The 21,839-nt window shown below is 44.5% G+C and overlaps 1 protein-coding gene across 1 annotated transcript in view; it reads left to right on the top strand.

The window, feature by feature from the left end:
- OSMR (oncostatin M receptor) overlaps positions 1-21,839 on the top strand; it is a 33,972-nt gene that overhangs the window by 8,375 nt on the left and 3,758 nt on the right. The window contains exons 3-16 of the mRNA XM_064139993.1: positions 1,398-1,557; positions 2,320-2,601; positions 3,459-3,588; positions 4,996-5,153; positions 9,462-9,598; positions 10,102-10,261; positions 11,535-11,611; positions 12,433-12,661; positions 13,747-13,756; positions 13,942-14,120; positions 15,310-15,411; positions 15,813-15,992; positions 18,309-18,473; positions 21,629-21,707. Coding sequence (XP_063996063.1) covers positions 1,398-1,557; positions 2,320-2,601; positions 3,459-3,588; positions 4,996-5,153; positions 9,462-9,598; positions 10,102-10,261; positions 11,535-11,611; positions 12,433-12,661; positions 13,747-13,756; positions 13,942-14,120; positions 15,310-15,411; positions 15,813-15,992; positions 18,309-18,473; positions 21,629-21,707 — 2,048 coding nt within the window. The remainder of the gene's footprint in view (positions 1-1,397; positions 1,558-2,319; positions 2,602-3,458; positions 3,589-4,995; positions 5,154-9,461; positions 9,599-10,101; positions 10,262-11,534; positions 11,612-12,432; positions 12,662-13,746; positions 13,757-13,941; positions 14,121-15,309; positions 15,412-15,812; positions 15,993-18,308; positions 18,474-21,628; positions 21,708-21,839) is intronic.

Genomic DNA, 21,839 nt, shown 5'->3' with positions numbered 1-21,839 from the left:
CAGTAAGTTTGCAGATCACACCAAGCTAGGAGCAGGTGTGCATCTGGTAGAGGGTAGGAGAGCCCTGCCAGGCTGAATGGGTGGTCAGAGGCCAGTGGGATGAGATTTAACAAGGCCAAGTGCAGGGTTCTACACTTTGGCCACAACAACCCCAAGCAGCATTACAGGCTGGGGACAGAGTGGCTGGAGGGCAGCCAGGAAGAAAGGGACCTGGGGGTACTGGTGGATAGTAGCTAAAGATGAGCCACCAGTGTGGCCAGGTGGCCAAGAGAGCCAATGGCCTGCATCCTGGCCTGCATCAGGAACAGAGTGGCCAGTAGGATGAGGGAGGTTCTTCATCCCTTGTACTCAACACTGGTCAGGCCACACCTTGAGTGCTGTGCCCCTCAATTGAAGAGAGATGTTGAGGTGCTGGAGCATGTCCAGGGAAGGGCAACAAAGCTGGTGAAAGGCCTGGAACACAAACCCTGTGAGGAGAGGCTGAGGAAGCTGGGGGTGTGCAGCCTGGAGAAGAGGAGGCTCAGGGCAGACCTCACTGCTGTCTACAACTACCTGAAGGGAGGCTGTAGCCAGGTGGGGGTTGGTCTCTTCTGCCAGGCAACCAGCAACAGAACAAGGATACATAGTCTCAAGTTGTGCTGGGGGAGGTCTAGGCTGGATGTTAGAAGGAAGTTCCTGCCAGAGAGAGTGATTGGCATTGGAATGTGCTGCCCAGGGAGGTGGTGGAGTCATCATCCCTGGAGGTGTTGAAGAAAAGCCTGGATGAGGCACTTAGTGCCATGATCTAGTTGAGTGGATAAGGCTGGGTGCTAGGTTGGCCTGGATGATCCTGGACTTCTCTTCCAACCTGGTTGATTCTATGATTCTATGATTCTACTTGCCCTGTCACTGATGGTCTTAGTGTCCTCAGACACTGTTCCTCAGAACTACAATGAGATAGCATGTGCATAAATCCTTACTGGCCAGTTCAAATTCCTTCTCTTAGTTCAGAATGAGGGACATGTAACCCAGAGCATTAAACAAGATGCAGTCGAGGGCAGTAGCATTTTGCACACTATTGCTCCTATAATGGCAGGCACAAAGAACTCACTGAAAGTCTCTGAAAAGGATTCCACTTCATGAGATGCAGGGCCTGGCTCACAACTACATTGTCAGAATCAAGTACTCTTACCAGCACATCAGTTGCTGCACTGCTGCTGGTTCAGATTTGTAAGCAGTTACTTATCTTACTGTGTAATTAGTGTAGCAAGTGATGTTTAAGAGGCTAATTTTTCCAAAACATTTTTCTCCTTTGAGCTCTCACTTCACCCTTTTTTTTTTTTTTTTTTTCAATTTGTACTTCCAAAATGTCCACAAATTGCTGTGTTTTCAGTATTTTCCTTTGCTGGCCTTCATAGGAGTTTCATAATATCACACTTGATAAATCAGGAGACCCTCTTCATTGGATATGGGATTCAGACTTACCTTTGGAGTGTATGTCACACTCAGTGAGAATTAGGAGCAAAGCAGAAGCATCAAGAATTTGGAGTCAATGGAGTCTGTGGGAGACTGTCCTGGGTAAGTGATGTGATATTATGGATTAATTATCTAATTATATTTATTATTGTTAATTTTAATATTAATGACCAGGAAGAAATACTAGTAAACTATGAAAAAAATTATTAATGTTAAACCTTGAAAAAAAAACCACTAACATTTGAATGCACAGTTATCCCTGTATTTACACAGGGAACAGGCAAATGCAAACAGTTAAGCAAAACTAGTAAAATGCAGAGGTTAATTGGAGCTTTTGGACAGAGGTTCTTGCAGTGCAATATGCTGCTTGCCCTCTAGGGAGACTCGAGAGGCCCCTTTCTGCTAAGGCAGAAGACACAACCAGATACAGAACAAAACCAAACCAAAGCAAAAGCTTTAATTACAAAGAGGCTTTTTATTTACTCACACAATAATATCTCTGGATTTCTGGGGCTGCGTTGTAGCCACGGACAGTACTCAAAACACGTGGGGGGGGGGTGCTGTTGGTGGTATGATAACTGTTGGAGACTTTTGAAGTTTCCCCAGGACTCTGGCAGGGTGCTGGGTTTGGCACAGTTTCTGACCTGGTCTCGGTCCCTTCCTGGGTGGACAGTGCCCTTTTTCAGGGCACCTGTGAAGTTGATCTCTGAATGGGGAAGAGTACTAAACAAATATTCACGAATGGATAATATAACCTTAGCGGATTCTTGTGTTAAGTACTCGATGTTTGAAGTGGTGGTGCTGTGGTTGAAGTCTGCTACCATGGACAGGTTCTGAAATGATTTATTATGCATTCATTTGCAGGCCTGGACACTTCAAATAACAGTGGACCACAAATCTTTCCAAATGAAAAAATTGTAGAGGAAGGGTCTGACATCAGTTTTTGTTGCGTTGCACGAGAAGGGAAAATCATTGAGCAGTTATTTCGAGAGCCTGCTGCTCACGATTTCAGTCACATAAATAGCCAAGTTGGACTTCTCACAGTGAAAAACGTGGTGTATCAACAGAGAAGCCACATGACTGTCTACTGCCAAGAGTCTTGCAGTGAAGATGAGTGCTTGGAGTCTGCAGTTTTCTTAGTGGGTAGTAAGTCAATGATCTATTACAGTCCTATTTTTGAGTTATTAAGCCAAGAATCGCTGTGAGTAATGGGGGTGGAAAAAGCTCCAGAGCTTGTTGTGAGTTATTTTTGTCCTGTCAGGTCCAGCTAAACTCTGTTTAAAGTCTGCCTTTAGATTTCCATACCTGCATGTAGAAAGCACAGCTTTACATTAAAAGTACAGCATTAAATATGTTCATAGTAATCTCATTAATTGATCCTAGGACAGGTGACTAACTTTTTTAAGCACACCTGCCCATTTAGGAAGGTAGCTTTGTTGCTTCTGTGCATGTGGTAAAAACTCAGCATGGGTCTCCTTGGAAGGCTGGCCAGTGATTTTTCTACACATAGAAAACAGAACAAGAGGACACATTCTCAAACCGTGCCAGGGCAGATTTGATCCGGATATTAGGAAGAAATTCTTCACATAAAGAGTGATTTGCATTGGAATGTGCTGCCCAGGGAGGTGGAGTCACATCCAGTCTCATCCAGGAGACCGGATGAGGTGCTTAGTGTCATGGTTTAGTTAATGAGAAGGCATAGGTCATAGGTTGGACTCGATGGTCCTAGAGATCTTTTCCAAACTGGTTTATTTTGTGATTCTGTGCCTTGTATGAATATTACAGTGTACAGAAGCATTTGTATTGCAATTAATTCGTGGTGTTGTCCTGATTTTCTCTGCAGAGTGGTCAGTGAGTAAATGCAATTGCAGTAAAAGCATCTGTAGTAAATCAGACTTTGTATATACTCATTACTTCCAGTTTGTTAGTACAGTAACAGGATCAATGACTCCTGTGCTGACTGATGTGCTGTTGGTGTTTCTTTGGTTATTCCCTCTGACAAGAGCCTCCTGATACACCTAACAATTTTTCCTGCCAAACTGAAGACATGAGAATAGCCACATGCACGTGGAGCAAAGGAGGAGACACCTACCTTTACGGCCACAACTTACCGAAATACACCTTGTTTGAAGAGTAAGACTCCTCATTGTTACACTGACTTTGCTATATTGACATTCTTTACTTTAAAATTTGTGGAAATGATTTTTGTTGTTGTTGTTGTTGTTGTTGTTGTCGTTGTTGTTTAAATCCTCATTGCACTCAGCTGCCTACCTCTTTCCAGCTCACTGAGCAGCTTAGGAAAATTTGAGTGGCATTAAACTGCTCTGATTTAGAGTATCCATAACAGAGTTGTAGGTCCATCAGATTAGGTCTTCCTTGATAAAGCTGATTCTAACCATTCTTTTGGGTTAATCCATTTGGGTATCCTTCAGTAGGTATGAGGACACCCTGTAGTCAGGTTATAGACATACACAACAGATAACAAGGTTATAATCAGATGACAGGCTGAGTATTAGAGCTGACTCAGACTGGTGATTTCCATATGTTACAGCCTGAGATTAAAATTTTAGTTGTAAGCAGAATTTCCCAGATGTTTCAGACAGTTCAAGAGAGGTGGACTCTGCAGACTTCATATTACAATAAAAGTAAGTCCGTCTCACTCAATCAGACTGAAGAAATAGGTTAAACATGAAGAAATAGGTTATATTCTGCAGATTCTCTTTCTCTCTCTCTCTCTCTCTCTTTCTCTCTTTCTCATTCTCTCTTTCTCTCTCTCTTTCTTTCTCTTTCTCTTTCTCTCTTTCTCTTTGTCTTTCACTCTGTCTTTCTCTCTCTCTTTCTCTTTCTCTCTTTTTCTCTCTCTTTCTCTTTCTCTTTCACTCTCTCTGTCTTTCTCTCTCTCTTTCTCTTTCTCTTTCTCTCTCATTCTCTCTCTCTCTCTCTCTCTCTCTCTCTCTCTCTCTCTTTCTCTTTTTCTCTCTTTCTCTCTCTCTGCTCCAGCTGGGCTTTGGGCTTTGCTTTCTTGCCTCTAATCTTGTGGCTGCCGAGGGAGGTGGTGGAGTCACCATCCCTGGAGGTGTTCAAGTAAAGCCTGGATAAGGCACTTAGTGCCATGATCTAGTTGATTGGCCAGAGCTGGGTGCTAGGTTGGACTGGATGATCTTGGAGGTCTCTTCCAACCTGGTTGATTCTATGATTCTATGAAATTACTGATTAATTAAAAAACTTAATGGTAAATGTGTGAATGGATTAATTCTTAGCAAATAAAACCACAGTTTAGAATGTCCAGAAGGAAATCACGAAAAGCAATTTGCCTGTGTCTCAAAAAGGATAAAGTAAACTTAGACTTTGAAGAAATCTTTCCTCTAATTTTACAAAACCTTATCCTACTTCAGGCTAGGGGAAACAGGTAGCTTCTTAACAGTCCTCATCTTGATATTTCGATCCTGTGTTCTAGTTTGGCTTCAAAAATTTCAACATCTGTGCCTACTATCCTTTATAGAAAAACATCCTTATCCTCTGTCCCTCCTTCTTTGGCAGGTTTTCAAAGAAAGTGATTCCATGCACAGACAGCTGTTCTGAGCAGTGCCTGTGTTCTTGGGGTATAGGCCAGCAGAGAATCTATAATATCACAGTGACTGTGGAAAACCCACTGGGAAGGAAAACTGCCTCAGATGTGTTTGATATAACTCACAGAGGTAAGGTCTTTTCTGCATCCTTGTTGATTTTTTCTTGTTGTTGTTGCAGGCTCCATCCTCCTCCTGATCTTAATACCAGAGTGCCCCAGTTCACGTATAGAAGTCTTTGATTTTTGTCTTCACAGGTTTTGGGTCATTTTTTGTCAGTCTCTGCTGTGGTTATCTGTTGTGGCTTCAGGTTCAGGTTTGCAAAGTTGTGGTAGTTAGTGGTAGGAAACATCGTCCATCCAAAGATCAGATTTGGTTATTGAAATGCAGTCTCAATGCTTCAAAATCTGCTCCTGTGCTGAAGCTGGTTCACAGCATAGGAAGGTGACATTACTCAAGATTATAAACAGACAGTTCAAGAAAAACGTCTGTGTAGGTTACTTGGGAAGTTAGACTTTTCTTCTTCAAAATATTATTGCTGATGTTACTGTCTTTCCAAAATAAACTGGAGATGCACGTTTTGAAAAGTGAGTAAATAAAATTACTAGCACTCCAAGCAGGATGTGTTGCAGATATATCCCAGGAAAGAGGGAGTGCTAATTTGTCAGTTATGGCCACTGTGTTACTGTAAGGGAGGAAAAGTAGTTCATCACCAGTGAAATAGAGCACATTATTCTGTGAGTAATAACTACTAGTTGTGATTAATCTCGTGGCATTAAACAAGGCCAAGTGCAAGGTCCTGCACCTGGGTCGGTGCAATCTCAAACACAACTACAGGCTGGGTGGCGAATGGCTGAGAGCAGCCTAGAGGAAAAAAACCTGCAAGTCTGGGATGATGAAAAGCTCAACATGAGCTGGCAGTGTGAGTGCAGCCCAGATAGCAACCGTGTGCAGCACAGCAGCAAAAGAAGTGTGCCAGCAGGGATTCTGCCCCTTTACTCTGATCTCCTTGGACCCCACCTGGAGTATTGTGTGGAGTTCTGGAGCACTGTGTGGAGTTCTGGAGCCTCCAGCACAAGAAGGACATGGAATTGTTAGAATGAGTCCAGAGAAGGCCACGAAGATACTCAGAGGGCTGGAGCAGCTCAGCTATGAGGACAGGCTACAACAGTTGGGGCTCTGCAGCCTGGAGAAGAGAAGGCTTTGAGGAGATGTTGGAATGACCTTCCAGTATCTGAAGAGGAGGGCTACAGGAAAGCTATTGACAAGATCTTGTAATGACAGGAGGAGGGGCAATGGGTTTAATCTGAAAGTGGGGAAATTCAAACTAGATGTTAGGAAAGGGTTCTTTCCAGTGAGGGTGGTGAGACACTGGCACAGGTTGCCCAGGAAGGTTGTGGCTGCTCCCTCCCAGGAGATGTTCAAGGCCAGGTTGGATGAGGCCTTCAGCAACCTGTTCTAGTGGGAGGTATCCCTGCCTGTGGCAGGGTATTGGAACTGGATGATCTTTGAGGCCCCTTCCAACCTAATCCATTCTATGATTCCTTCTTCCTGATGATTGTCACGGAAGGTAGTTTGGGAGGTTGTGGGGAAAATACGTGGAGGCTCACTTGTATAGTTCAAGTGATTTATTGCTCAAACACGGAGATCCCCCTCCCGAACTAAACTCCCCAGGTGAGTTCTTTTTGATCTGAGGTTGTAGAATAACATTTCAGAAAATAGCAAATAAAAGAGAGCCTGTGATTTCCTTAGAGTTCTTTTGAGTCTTTAAAGTTACTCAGTCTTTAGGTGAGGAGTTCTTTCTTTGGTTTACTCACGATTCAGCGGTTCAGATTAGCAGGACTCAAAGTTTGGGCGGTGTCCCTTTGTTCGTCAGGATCGGGCCCAAGCAGCTTCAGGCTTCTGTGGGCCCCTCGTCGGGCAGGGCCGATCAGGAGTGAGAGGTCACCGGGGCAGGAGCGAGGCAGGCAGGCGAGCGAGCGAGCAGGTAGGAGCAGGTACCAGCAAGCGCCCCGATCCAGGCAGGCACACCAGTTTATAATGTTCAGAGAGGTGTAACCCTCCAGCCCAGGCTATTTTATGTTATTCTTACAGATTGGCACAAAGTTATAATCAATCTATACAACTGGAGAATTCTTACCAAAACAATTTCTAAGACCACCCCAAGCTCAGCCCACACCAGATGTCGAGCGGGCATGAGAACTGCCCTTCCCCCTAACCCAAACAGTGGCCATTGGTTACCTTTTATCTCGACCAGGGAGAGACTTTCTCATGGGACTGAAGGACTGTTTTGGTTTTGCGATGCTCTTGGCATTAATGTGAGACACTGTAACCTTCACAACAGAGAGGCCTGCTAAGGGCTTCTGCTACCCTCCATGACAATGATGTCCTTTCTGACTGTGTGCCTGCTGTGCCTACTCCTGCCTCAAAACACCTGTGTATTTCCTGTGTTCTCCATCATTTCTGCTTCACATCTGCCTTAGTGTTCCCAAGGCCTTACCTGTTAGAAAGAGACAATGTGTTTTGTTAGCTCTGAAGCTGACAGGTTGATGGATGGGCAGGGCAATACCGAAACTGCAGCATTGTGGCAGCTATTCTTTTCCTCAGAAGACACTGATTAGAGTTTTGCTAGGCAAACCTTTTCATGTGACCTGTATGTCAAATGGCTGTCCTTGTTAGATTTGTCTCAAGGAGTCATGTGAGTTCTGAAAGTGGGAGAAATAGACCAGGAAGAAAGTGGAGGAATAAACGGACAGGTTGTTGTTAAGGGCAACATTACTGTAAAGTAGTTTTTTCATGGGAAATCAGGCTAGAATAAGTTACATTCATTGTGCTAAGTAAAGTTGTATTACCATCTGCCTTCTCCAGTTTTAGTGACTATCACTAGTTAATGAAATTATAATGTTAAATGGTGTCTTAACCTTTTAAAAAGTGATTGCTGTAAAGTCCTTTATGTTTGTTTCTCTGATCCTGGACATATTTGCAGTAGCATTTTCCTTACTTAAAAGAGGTCACCAAGTAAAGGAAAACTGACATGCTTGTTCTGCCTGGAACCTCCTGTATCAAATGAAAGATCCTTTCAGTCTGGAAGACCTCACATTGCAAATTATGGTCCATGAAGTTCTAGGATAATGGTCAAAGCTGTGAACATACCACTGACTTGCATTGCCTTAACTTACTCTTTATAGCTGATCTGAGTTTGTGATCTGCTGCTCTCGTTGCACATTGCTTACATAGCAGTAAAGGAATTCAGAAGTCTTTTGAAGTAGTAGTGTTGGTACTTTTTATCCAAGGGTAACTCTTAGCATGAGTCCTGCATCTCAGTTGGGGCAATCCTGGGCAACAATATAGGCTGAGCAGTGACTGGCTTGAGAGTGACCCTGAAGAAAAGGACTTGGAGGTGCTGGTGGAGGAGATGCTCAAAATGATCCAGCAGTGTGCACTTGCAGCCCAGAGAGCAAATCAGAAGTGTGGCCAGCAGGTAGAGGCAGGTGATTCTCCCCTCTCTACACTGCTCTCATGAGACTCCACCTGGAGTACTGCATCCAGTTCTGGAGCCCCTGTGACAAGAGGGATATGGATCTGCTGGAAGGTGTCCAGAGAAGGGCCACGAGGATGATCAGAGGGCTGGAGCTGCTCTGCTATGAGGACAGGATTAAAGAATTGGGTCAATTTGGTCTAGAGAAGAGGAGGCTACAAGGATACCTCATTGTGGCCTTCCAGTATCTGAAGAGGCCTACAAGAAAGCTGGTGAGGGACTTTTTAGGGTGTTGGTTAGTAATGGGACTAGAGGGAGTGGATCCAAGCTAGAGGAGGGGAGATTTAGATGAGACTTTAAAAAGAACTTCTTCACCATGAGGGTGGTGAGACCCAGGAGCAGCTTGCCTAGGGAGGTGGTGGAAACCCCATCCCTGGGTGTTTTTAAGGCCAGGCTGGACATGGCTCTGAGCAGCCTGTTCTAGTGGAAGGTGTACCTGCCCATGGCAGGGTGGTTGGTACTAGATGATCCCTGCAGTCCCTTGCAGCCCTGACAACTCTGATTCTGAGTCAGCATAAGTGCTGTGACTAAACTGCTGGTGAAGAGGCTGGATTCTGAGGTACAGAAATGTGACAGATGCTACTCAGTGTGATACACCAGGGGCTTCTGCCAGGCCCTGGATTAGAGAATTTTACTGGGCTTGCAGTAAAAGTCTCTAACTCTTTGTTTTCTTCATTATGTTGTAAAATACTTCAAGTCAACACCAGGGAGTTTTTAATCTTATATAACATCTACCTACATTTGCATTCTGAAGTGGATGTTTGATAACTTTTATCTGCTTCTTCTAGACCATTAGAAAAATCCATATTTCTTGCTTGATTTTACTTCTCACCTGAAATACCTTGAAATACTTTTGCATCTAATTGATTTACAAGAGCTAACTCAGATTTTTGCATTGCCAGTTCATCCTGCTGCACCTTTTCAGCTCTGGGGACAATGCACAGATACAGAAATTGCTTTATATTGGAAACATCAAAACAAAGGAATCAAACTCTTTTGTCAGACTGAAGTCATCCAGCCTGATGGGAAAGTACAATTGGTATGAAACCTGAATTTTATCCACAGAACCCTAGAAAGAGTCTTTTTGATGTGAGGTTACAAAGGAATCCTCCAGCAATATGAACACACTCTAAATCTGTGTGAGTGTGCTGCTGTGCCTGTTCTCTGGATGTGCTTGTCACCAGTCTCTCTGCACTGATGATGTGGTCCATGTGGCCAGCCTTTGCTAGTGTTAATTCACACTCCCCACACTTCCTCTGCTTCTCTCTGAAGTGTGACTGGTTCTGCATTTGTGGCTCTCTCCTGTGCTGGATGTGTTCTGAGACTTGTCAAAGCAAATGAAGATACTTAGAGGCATTGTAATTGCTGCTGGTGATTGCTAATCTTTATTTATCATGGGGTTTTTTTATGTTATAATTTTGATCTTGTGTATATCTTTTGGGGTTTGGTTTTTTCTTGGACTTCTTTTTTCTTTTTCAGACAGAAAACTCTTGCTAACCAAGCAGAACTGAGCTCGGACCATTCTGTTCTTCTGTCTTGCAGCACAATAGTTCAGACACACATCTCCATTATGCCAACATCACTCTGAGTGGACTGCAGCCATACACTGAATACAGAGTTAGAGTACGCTGTGGGGCAGCTAAGCATTTCTGGAGGTGGAGTGAATGGAGCAAGGCCTTAACCATCAGAACAAAGGAATCAAGTATGTCCAGCCTACTGACAGGGAAATCTTGAAGGGTGTTTTTCACTTGCCACCTTTGTTCCACTATGTAGCTAAATCAGAGGGGAAGGGATGCCAGGGGTGTTGCATGAATAGAAGTAGAAGCACACTAAGCTTCTAAAACAACTCCTGTCCTACCCACCACTCTCTGCCACTTCATCCAGTGCAGGCAGTGGAAAATCCAGATGACTGAAAAAGTGGTCAGACTGAGCAGAATGGTGCAGGGATGGGAAGGCACACCTGGGAACTACAAGCCAGAGAAGATTTCCTAGGGAAGTGTTATGGAAATTAGTACTCAAATATGAATCATGAATATTCATTTTGGTCAGAATGTTATTTTTTATCATTAATAGTCAAGAATTCAAGAAAATTCCCTAAGATTCTTTTGGATTCTCAGTTGACAGGAAGTAGCTGCACCAAGGGTATTTGTTAACACAGGATTAACCTGTTTAAACAATCAGAACTTGTTAAAAAGGGAAGCAAAACAAGGAAAATCCAAAACTACACTGCAGGCACATATACTCATGACCCACTGGTTCCCTGGGTATGTTTCCCATATAAAGATGCTTCTAAAACTGTGATTATGATCCTGGGGGTAAAAATACAAAGTATTCCAGGCAGAGAGAAGAAGAGAAGAACTGAATTAGCTGCAAGCTGCAGACACGTGGCTGCCATGATTCCCAGTTAAAACAAGACGCAAATGGAGTACTCCTCGAGTGGAGAGCCAGCATAGAATCATAGAATCAGACAGGTTGGAAGAGACCTCCAAGATCATCCAGGCCAACCTATCACCCAGCCCTATTCAATCAACTAGACCATGGCACTAAGTGCCTCATCAGTCTTCTCTTGAACACCTCCAGAGACGGCAATTCCACCACCTCCCTGGGCAGCCCATTCCAATGCCAATCACTCTGGGAAGAACTTCCTCTTAACATCCAGCCTATACTTCCCCCAGCACAACTTGAAACTGTGTCCCCTTGTTCTGTTGCTGGCTGTCTGGGAGAAGAGACCAACCCCACCTGGATATAGCTTCCATTTGGGTAGTTGTAGAGAGCAATGAGGCCAGCCCTGAGCCTCCTCTTCTCCAGGCTGCACACCCCCCAGCTCTTTCATCCTCTCCTCACAGGGCTGTGCTCCAGGCCCCTCACCAGCCAGAGAGGGTTTGGGGTGGAATTTCTTCAAATGAGAGGAAGCAATTAAGTGAGTTTACCATTTCTGCACTGACGTTATCTTTGTTCTGCTGTGTCTGTTGCAGCACCATCAGGAGAACTGGACATCTGGAGAGAAATCACTCCAGGTCTGGGTGGGCAGAATGTCACCTTGTTCTGGAAGGTGAGACAATGGTGCAGAGACAGAAACAAAGCCCTCCATAAAGGGGTTAGAAACTTCTCTCATGGATGTCAACAAGTTGTGTGCACTTAATAGCAATTCAGTATGGAGTGTCTTTTAAGACTCTTAAGACAAATATTACATATATTTCATAACATATGTAGCTGCATAATGATGTGCTGTCCTGACATCCCAGATACATAGTTCTGTTTTCTCTAACCTAGAATGGTAGAACGGGTTGAGTTGGAAGGGACTTCCAAAGTTCATCTACTCCAACCACCCTGCAGTCAGCAGGGACATCCTCCACTAGAGCAGGTTGCTCACAACCTTGTACAGCATGACCTTAAAGATCTCCAGGGTTGGGGCCTCAACTACCTCCTTGAGCAACCTATTGCAGTGTTCTGACACCCTCATGGTGCAGAACTTGTTCCTAACATCCAATCCAAATCTGGCCTTTTGTCACTTCAAACCATTGCCCCTCGTCCCATCACTGCAGACCCCTGCAAACAATCCCTCTGCAGCCCTCCCACAGCCCTCCCCAGGCACTGCAAGGCTACTTTTAGGCCTCCCTGGAGACCTCTCCAGAGGATAAGATAGATTCAGTTTCTCAGGTTTCTGCATATCCCTTTCAACCAATTGATGTAGACACAGACATGCATGTATGGAAACAAGTGCTCCTAATCTTACAGACCTATTGAACCTAATTATTTGAAGCTCTAGGTGCTCCTTTCATTACTTTTTGGCTTTTGGGGTGTTTTTTTTTTTTTTTTTGGCAAAATATATGCTGATCAATTAGTGTCTACTCCCATAATATTTTCCCCCAGCAAGCAGACAGTTTTCAAGCAAATGGAGGAACCATTTCATATGAAGTAACCTGGGAAAACCTAGAAGATGGATCTAAGTCTGAAAGCATCTCCCTTTCATCAGTCTACAACAGGACTAAGATTTTCCTTGATAATCATTCCTACAAAATCACTGTCAAGGCAAAGAACAATGTTAATTATTCGCTTCCTTCAGTATTGATCATTCCTAGATCTACAGGTAATGACAAGGGTATTTTCAGTCACATTTCCATTATGGGTTTTGGTTTTACCTGTTTTAAGTGAAGTGATAATTTATTATCTTGAGGGAACAAATTATCCTGGCCTGTTAACTCCCATCACTGCCTTTTTGCCTGTAGGGTGGTGACTGTGTGTATATTAAGCTTACATGACTTGATTCATCCCTTCCAACAGAATGTTTGTTTTGCACAAAGAGTCTCCACAGAACTAGGACCTCAGAAATTTAGAATAGAATCATAGAATCAACCAGGTTGGAAGAGACCTCCAAGATCATCCAGGTCAACCTAGTACCCAGCCCTAGCCAGTCAACCAGACCATAGCACTAAGTGCCTCATCCAGGCTTTGCTTGAACACCTCCAGGGCTGGTGACTCCACCACCTCCTTGGGCAGCCCATTCCAATGCCAATCACTCTCTCTGCCAACAACTGCCTCCTAACATCCAGCCTAGACCTCCCCCAGCACAACTTGAAACTGTGTCCCCTTGTTCTGTTGCTGGTTGTCTGGCAGAGGAGACCAACCCCCACCTAGCTACAGCCTCCCTTCAGGTAGTTGTAGACAGGGAATGAGGTCTGCCCTGAGTCTCCTCTTCTCCAGGCTGCACACCTCCAGCTCCCTCAGCCTCTCCTCACAGGGCTTTTTTCCAGGCCCCTCACCAGCCTCGTTGTCCTTCTCTGGACACCTTCCAGCACCTCAACATCTCTCCTGAATTGAGGAGCCCAGAACTGGACACAGCACTCAAGGTGTGGCCTGACCAATGTTGAGTACAGGGGACAGAATAACCTCCCTTGTCCTACTGGCCACACTGTTCCTGATCCAGGCCAGGATGCCATTGGCTCTCTTGGCCACCTGGGCACACTGCTGGCTCATTTTCAGCCTACTATCTACCAGCACCCCCAGGTCCCTTTCTTCCTGGCTGCTCCCCAGCCACTCTGTCCCCAGCCTGAATCACTGCTTGGGCTTGGCAGGTGCTGTGAAGGTGCAGCCAGTGCCTTATAGAAAACTGTTATGTGCGATTAACATCTTGTGGCTTTTTGTTCATAACTCCAGGTTTATGCAGTTCTTTTTACAACTATACAGAACTATTTGGGTTTTGAGCTGTCAGCTTATGGCACACACAGAGATCAGCTTTCAGAACATGTGTCAGATAGCAAAGGAATGCAGTGATTTTATTGTTGCTTTGACAGCTCAGCATAGAAATTGCACTGATCTCCATTTATGACTTTGAGGTCTCTGCAGGAAATAAAAGACACTGTTTTGTTCATTCCTAGGCAGCGAAGAGCTTAAGGAAGAACAGGTTAATGGTACAGAAGATGGCATTTTTCTTTCCTGGAAGCCCAGACATACATATGACAGTTACATTATTGATTGGTGTAACTTTCCAAGACTACACCCTTGTGATCTGCAGTGGAAGAGATTTGGGCCAAACACTTCCAGTGCTCTGATCAGCTCAGGTGAGAAGATGAAAATTTTTTCTTTCTGACATCTCTGCTGTAATCTTGCATCATGTGGGCATTAACTAAATTTAAGAAACAAATCCTATGGGATTTGGAAGTATGTGCAGTGCAAGTGCAATTCTTTCAAGGCATATGGCATCATATTTTACTAGTAAATGAATGAGACACCACAAATGTGCAGCACCACTAAGCCATGGAAGTCAGCATAATATGTTTTTAGAATACTCTTCTGAGTAGCTTGTAGTAGCATCTTGGAGGAGGATGATGAGGTTAATGAAGAAGTTAAAAATCTCCTAGCAGGAGAGAGGCAATGAGAAGCTTCTGCCTTTTATTTTGTAATATGGGTCAGAAATTCAGACTTTGGCAGTTTAACATCCAATATGTAGTGAAAGGATTAGTGCTGTCAGTGTGCCACAAATAATGTGACTCAGCACCAGACCTTGCTTGGGACCAGTTGTGTGGTTTTTATCCCAGTGGTGGCCATTAGACCTGAATAATTTCTGGCTCTGTAAAAGTTGTTGTCGTTTCTAGGCTGCAAGAATATGGCCTTCCTGGAGTCTCTTGAGTTGGGTTCACCTGGGAATGAAGCACATTCAAACAAAATTTGACTGAACACATTGCAGTATGCATTTCAGTTCATACAAACACAAGGGAACCTGTGTCCTGAGTGAAAGAAAGTGTGTTATCACGTGGGGAAAAGTTTGTCCAGTTCTGCAGTTGGGTTGCACTTAGGAGTGGATGCTCCCAAATGGGAGCAGATGTCAGTGAAGGTAACATGGAATGCTGTTGTGTGTGCATATGTCCACACTAAGCTGTCCAATGTAACATGGAATGCTGCTGTGTGTGCATATGTCCACACCAAGCAATTCAAAGCACTACCTTTGCCTGTGCCAGAAATGGGAGTGAAATCACCTTGCTTTTCGATGCACTCACCTTAAACACTCTAGTGCAACAAATATATCACAACCCTCCCTCCCAATTCTCTCCTTCAGACAGAGCAAATGTGATCCGTGCCTACTATGAGCGTTAAGAATTGGTTTGCTCTGTCTCCCTCAGCTGCTTTACTGCTGCAATAGCACACAAGATTTCCAACGGGCTATAGATCTCTGTAGAGAGCAGTTCAGTAAAAACAAAACCAAAGGACAAACCATAACCTCATTTTGTAACCAATCTCACTGTTTTCCAGCTGCTTTTGTTCCGGGAGTGAGATACAACTTCCACATCTATGGATCTGTTGCTAATAGACCCTCCTTACTGGAGAAGAAGACTGGTTATTTCAGGGAGTTACGTAAGTTGGCAGCATAATTAGGGTTTGTGTGTTTGCTGAACTAATCTGTCATGAACAGAATTCCACAGCCTTCCTCCTGCATCTGGCTGAAAAAAAGGAGGTACATTCATATGTTGTTTTGGTATCATCAGTGAGGCATTTAAAAATGCAGACCAGTGTAGTGACCAGGTGGAGTCCATGATAGTAACTTTGACAACAGTCACTGCTTTGTGTATAATGTGGACTGTGTGAAGGCTCTGTGAAGTTGGCAGTTTTTTTGAAGTGCTTTGGCTTTGTTCAGCTTTTAAATGCAAGTAAGATGTAAACAGAAGCAACATATGGAAATTCATACTTATTCAAGTGAGAAGATAAACATTTGTGAAGAATAATGGCAAGTTTAACTTGAAGTTCCTTTCTTCCAGCTCCTTTGTTTGACCCTGTAGTGGAAAAGATTGAACTGACTTTCAATGCATTAACATTGTATTGGGATTCTTACCCTACAAATGAGTCACAGTCTGGCTTTGTAAGAGGCTACCATGTTTATTTATCACCTATACAAGAGGACTGCAGTTTGGAAGGATCACAAAAACATGTTCTTCAAGGTAACTCAGCTCTGGGATTTAGAAAGTTGCCTGTTTGATACAGGTGAAACTCTTCGTGGCAGTCCTTCATATTGCAGCCTCTTAGAAGGTTCACATTAGGCAGGCAAATTAGCTCATTAGGCAATATAAAGACTTCAGCACTTGGTGGTTTTGATTTCTCACTAATGTGTGAGGCAGAAGTGGTCCTTGGATTTATACAGGTTTATGGAACCTGTCCTGTTGTCCACAGCTCCTTTTAACTCTGGTCTGAGCTCCAGGAAAGATTCTGGCAGTACTCTAGAAGGAGTTGAGTTTCTGCCTCTTGTGGTCTGAGTTCTGGATGAGTTTTAAAAACATCTGTTTGTGGTCTGCCTGGATGGGAGCCATAGGAAGCATGTTAGTTTTACTAGGACTTGGGGTATTTTAGAGACAGATGGGATGCAGTTTATTTCCTTTATGACTGGAGCACTGTCAGCATTCCCCATTTAAATTATTTGATAGGGAAAGTATTTGTGGCTGTGCTGTACAGTATCGTTCATAGAATCACAGAATCATAGAATGGCTTGGGTTGGAAGGGATCTTAAAGACCATCCAATTCCAACCACCCCCACCATGGGCAAGGACACTTCCTGCCAGACCAGGTTGCTCAAGGGACTGTCCAGCCTGGCCTTTAACACCTTCAGGGAGGGACCATCCACAACCAGCTTAGATCTCCCCTCTTCCAGCTTCAATCCACTCCCCCTCGTCCTATCACAAGCCCTTGTATAAAGTCCCTCCACAGCTTTCTTGTAGGCTCCCTTCAGGTATTGGAAGACTGCTGTAAGGTCTCCCTGGAGCTTTCTCTTCTCCAGGTTGAACATCCCCAATTGTCACAGCCTGTGCTTCAGAAGAACTGAGCTGTGGGGTAGCACAAAGCCATGTTTAAATTTTGGAAGCAAAACTGCTGCAGATGACTTTGCTCCATGATAAATTTCCAACATTTTTATGGCTGATTTTTCCCCCCTTGGTTCTTCTCCCACTTTGGTCTTGTCTTAAATTAGATCCTTCTTCTCATTAGATTGGTAGCAGGATGAAAAGCTTAGTGTGAAATGAACAAGGTTTATGTCTGAACCAAAAACAGAACTGTCACAACTCTGCAAGTAATCCCAGTTGGACTTCAAATTGTTTAAATCAAAGATTTCCTGCTTCCCAGTTTGTCTGAGCTACCAGACAAGGGTTGTGACCAGGAGCAGGGGGAATAAGATAACCCTGTCTCCCTGGGATCTGGGAGTTGCACAACAGGCAAAAGAGGTTTTATTTCCAGGGAGAGATTTCTTGCTTTTGATTTGCCTTTGAAGTACTTGACCTAAGATTAAGGGCTACAAAACTCTGGTGAGAAAGTTAAAAGCCAAATCACTCTGATAAAAAGCTCTAGTAAAAGGAAAATAAAATGAAGAGTTGCAGCTTCTGACAACAACTTATTAGGTGGTCTCTGGAGGATGGGCAATACTGTCGACAGTTCATTTAGAACGGATGTGAGTTCAGCCCAGTGGCTGTGACTCAGGATGAATCATCCTTCCACGAAGAAAGTGCAAATTACAAAGGAGGAGGGTTGCAAATGTGCTGTTGTTTCAGTGGTCTGGAGGTCTCAGTCAAGCTGATTTGTTACATTCTGGGGAGACCTTACTGCAACCTTTTAATACTGAAAGCAGGCTTATAAGAAAGATGTCAGGGAGACCTGAAGAGACCTTAAAAAATCATCTAGTCCAGCTTCCCTGCTGGAATGGGATCAGCTATACCAGATAACACTATAAGGCCATATCTACTCCTTTTCCACCCCACTTGCCCCATTTTCCCCCTTATATCCCCCAGACCTGGGGTTCTGTTGGAATCTCCTCCCACCCCAGATGTGGCCACTTTGACCTCCCTGCCTACTCTCCTTTTAAATTCCCCTTCAGAGAGGTAGAACCCCCAAGCTTGCCTAAGATGGAGTTTGTTGGGTTTGGGGATTTTGTTTGTATGTTTTTGTGGTTTGTTTGTTTGTTTGTTTGTTTAAAACCCAGGACCTGTTCTTACAGAACTGGAGATAACAATTTTAAACCAAAAGAGGGTAGGTTTAGATTATAGATAAGGAAGAAATGCTTTTTACAATGAGGGTGGTGAGACACTGAAACAGGTTGCCCAGAGAAGATGTGGTTGTCTCCTTCCTGAAAGTGTTCAACGTGGGGTTGGATGGAGCTGAGAAATCTGATTTAGTTGGTGTCTCTGAGCATAGCAGGGGTGTTGGACTGGGTAATCTTTAAAGGTTCCTTCCAGCTCAAACCATTTTGTGACTTTTATCTCATCTGTTTATTTCAGATGACTCAGTGCTATGTAAATACACAATTGAAAACCCAGAAGAGAAGAGATACACTGTCAAACACCTCTTGTCCAACACAAAATACAAGCTAGTGGTTAAAGCATACAGTGGTGGAGGAGAAACTCCCATTGCTAACTTTATATACATAGATACACCACTAAACTGTGAGTACTGGCTGTGAAAGAAGGGTGGGATGATTTACAAGGATAGAATAATCTTCTCAAGGGAAGACAGTTCAATGCAGCATGCACTTGGGAAAAGATTCAGCTGAGTAATGTCCATACCCACTTTTAAGTATTTTTTGTTGGGTTGGTTTTATTCTAACACGGAAATAGTTTTATATCCTTAAAGTCTTATATTACATATTAATATGTATGTCTCACTCATAGAATCATAGAACCAACCAGGTTGGAAGAGACCTCCAAGATCATCCAGGCCAACCTAGCCCCCAGCCCTAGCCAGTCAACCAGACCACGGCACTAAGTGCCTCATACAGGCTTTTCTTCAACACCTCCAGGGATGGTGCCTCCACCACCTCCCTGGGCAGCCCATTCCAATGCCAATCACTCTCTCTGGCAACAACTTCCTCCTAACATCAATCCTCGACCTCCGCCAGCACAACTTGAGACTGTGTCCCCTTGTTCTGTTGCTGGTTGCCTGGCAGAAGAGACCAACCCCCACCTGGCTACAACCTCCCTTCAGGTAGTTGTGGACAGTAATAAGATCATCCCTGAGCCTCCTCTTCTCCAGGCTAAACAACTCCAGCTCCCTCAGCCTCTCCTCATAGGGTTTGTGTTCCAGGCCCCTCACCAGCCTTGTTGCCCTTCTCTGGACATGCTCCAGCACCTCAACATCTCTCTTGAATTGAGGGGCCCAGAACTGGACACAGTACTCAAGGTGTGGCCTGACCAGTGCTGAGTACAGGGGAAGAATAACCTCCCTTGTCCTACTGGCCACACTGTTCCTGATCCAGGCTAGGAAGCCATTGGCTCTCTGGCACACTGCTGGCTCATCTTCAGCCTACTATCTATCAGTACCCCCAGGTTCCTTTCTTCCTGGCTGCTTTCCAGCCACTCTGTCCCCAGCCTGTAATGCTGTTTGGGGTTGTTGTGGCCAAAGTGCATTTGGCCTTGTTAAATCTCATCCCATTGGCCTCTGCCCACCCATCCAGCCTGGCCAAGTCCCTCTGCAGGGCTCTCCTACCTTCCAGCAGATCAACACCTGCTCCTAGCTTGGTGTCATCTGCAATCTTGCTGATGCTGGACTCAATGCCCTATTGAGCTGGGAAACAGCTTAACATGTGCACATTTGCATGACTAATGGGTCCTGCTTACTGGAATGCATTGAAGAATTGCATCTGGATTCACCTTTTTTTTTTTTTTTTTTAACTTATGGGAAAAAGTAGAGATTTGTCTGCCAACAAGTATGCCTGTGTGGACTCTTGAACTTGTGATGATGATTTTTACTTTTATTACTATTTAAGAAATCCATTGCCAAGTAACTCCTTTATACATCAGTAAGAAAGGTTTGTGTGTTTGAGCATAGGGGTTCACAGGCTCACAGGATGTCAGGGGTTGGAAGGCACCCAAAGAGATCATTGAGACAAACCCCCCTGCCAGAGCAGGACCATACAATCTAGCTCAGGTCACAGAGGAATGCATCCAGACAGACCTTGAAAGTCTCCAGAGAAGGAGACTCCAGAACCTCTCTGGACAGCCTCTTCCAGTGGTTTGTGGCCCTTACAGTCAAGAAGATCCCCCTCATGTTGAGGTGGAACCTCCTGTGCTGCAGCTTACACCTACTGCTCCTTGTCCTATGCCAGGGAGCAAGTGTGTAGAGCCTGTCCCCACCTCCTGACCCCCAGCCCTCAGATGTCTATAAACATTGATTAAATCCCCTCTCCATCATCTCCAGACTAAACAGCCCCAGGTCCCTCAGCCTCTCCTCATCTGACAGTGCCCTCCAGTCCCCTAGTCATCCTCGTAGCCCTCCACTGGACCCTCTCCAGCAGATCCCTGTCCTCCTTAAACTGGGAGGGCCCAAAACTGAACACAGTATTCAAGATGAGGTCTCAGCAGGGCAGAATAGAGTGGGAGGAGGACTCCCTTAGTCTGCTGGACACACTCTTCTTAATACATCCCAGGATCCCATTGGCCTTCTTGGCCACAAGGGCACATTGCTGTGCCATGGATGTTATCCAGCAGGACTCTCAGGTCCCTCTCCACAGGACTGCTCTCCAGCAGATCACCTCCCAACCTGTACTGGTGCAGTTTATTATTTCTCCCCAGGTGCAGGACTCTGCACTTGTCCTTGTTGAACCTCATTTGGTTCCTCTGCTCAGGTCTCACTGGATGGCCACACAGTTTGTTCCCTGGGCAGATTTGGTCATCAAAGCAGAACAGGAAATCACTTGCCTATAGTTCTTTTCCCTTGAAAACACCACTCAGCACTTGTTGTGAAACTTAGGATCCAAATCAGAGGGGCCTGCTTTTGGAAAAAAAAAAAAAAAAAAAAAAAAAAAAAAAAAAAAAAAAAAAAAAAAAAAAAGTTGGGGGTGGAGGTGAAGGTTTGTGAGAAATGTAGCCCAAGGCTGGAAGGAAACACTGGAATTCTTGTGTCCTTGGACAGCGTGAACACTTGTGTAGTGTCTGTCTTTCTACAGGCTATCCATAGTGGAACTACAGATAATTCTGTCAGTGGCTCACAGTAAAAATCCATCTCCTCTGGGGATCTGAGAGAAGACCAAAACAGCTAAGTGAGGTTATAATTGCCTGAACTTTTGGAAATGTATCTTTAGAGTTAAGGTAAGGGAGGTGGTGGAGTCACCATCCCTGGAGGTGTTCAAGCAAAGCCTGGATGAGGCACTTCGTGCCATGGTGTAGTTGACTGGACAGGGCTGGGTGCTAGGTTGGCCTGGATGATCTTGGAGGTCTCTTCCAACCTGGTTGATTCTATAATTCTAAGGTGTAAACATGAGGGCAAATGAAAAGTAACCTAGCAATTATTCAGCCTTGGTAAAGATAGGGGTATGGATTAAGGTGAATCTTGTAGAGTAGGGTTATAGGTTGGACTTGGTGATCCTGAGAGGCTTTTCCAACCTGGATGTTTCTGTGTGATAATCGAGGTCCAAAGGCTGAGAGCTGTAATTCCAGTACTCTCTGGCAAGCTGTCCTGTGGCTGCAACACACACAGTTTTACTGCTGATCTACTGGCAGGCATCCCACGTGGGCTCGATGCTTTTGTTCCACAAATTCAGGCTGTATTGACTTTAACAGGTGAAGAACTGGAAACAAACGTTAAAAGGTTTTTTCTTTCACAGCAAACATGTTGTACCTTCTCGTCCTGCTAGTGATAGTTCCATCACTGGCAGCAGCTTTGTGCTGCTGGAAGATGAAGTGGTAAGTCACAGCGCATGTCTCTGTTGCAGACAGACAATGTAACCAGCATAACTCACAAACCACAGCTGCAGCTTTTTGCTTCCAGCCTGTCATAAGGCCTCATTCATTTTTTTTCTTCCTCCCTTCCCCCCC

This window comes from Pogoniulus pusillus, chromosome Z, assembly GCF_015220805.1.
Source record: "Pogoniulus pusillus isolate bPogPus1 chromosome Z, bPogPus1.pri, whole genome shotgun sequence".
Taxonomy (NCBI): Eukaryota; Metazoa; Chordata; class Aves; order Piciformes; family Lybiidae; genus Pogoniulus; species Pogoniulus pusillus.
Note: the sequence above shows the minus strand (reverse complement) of the source record. Positions and strands in the feature narration are given on the sequence as shown.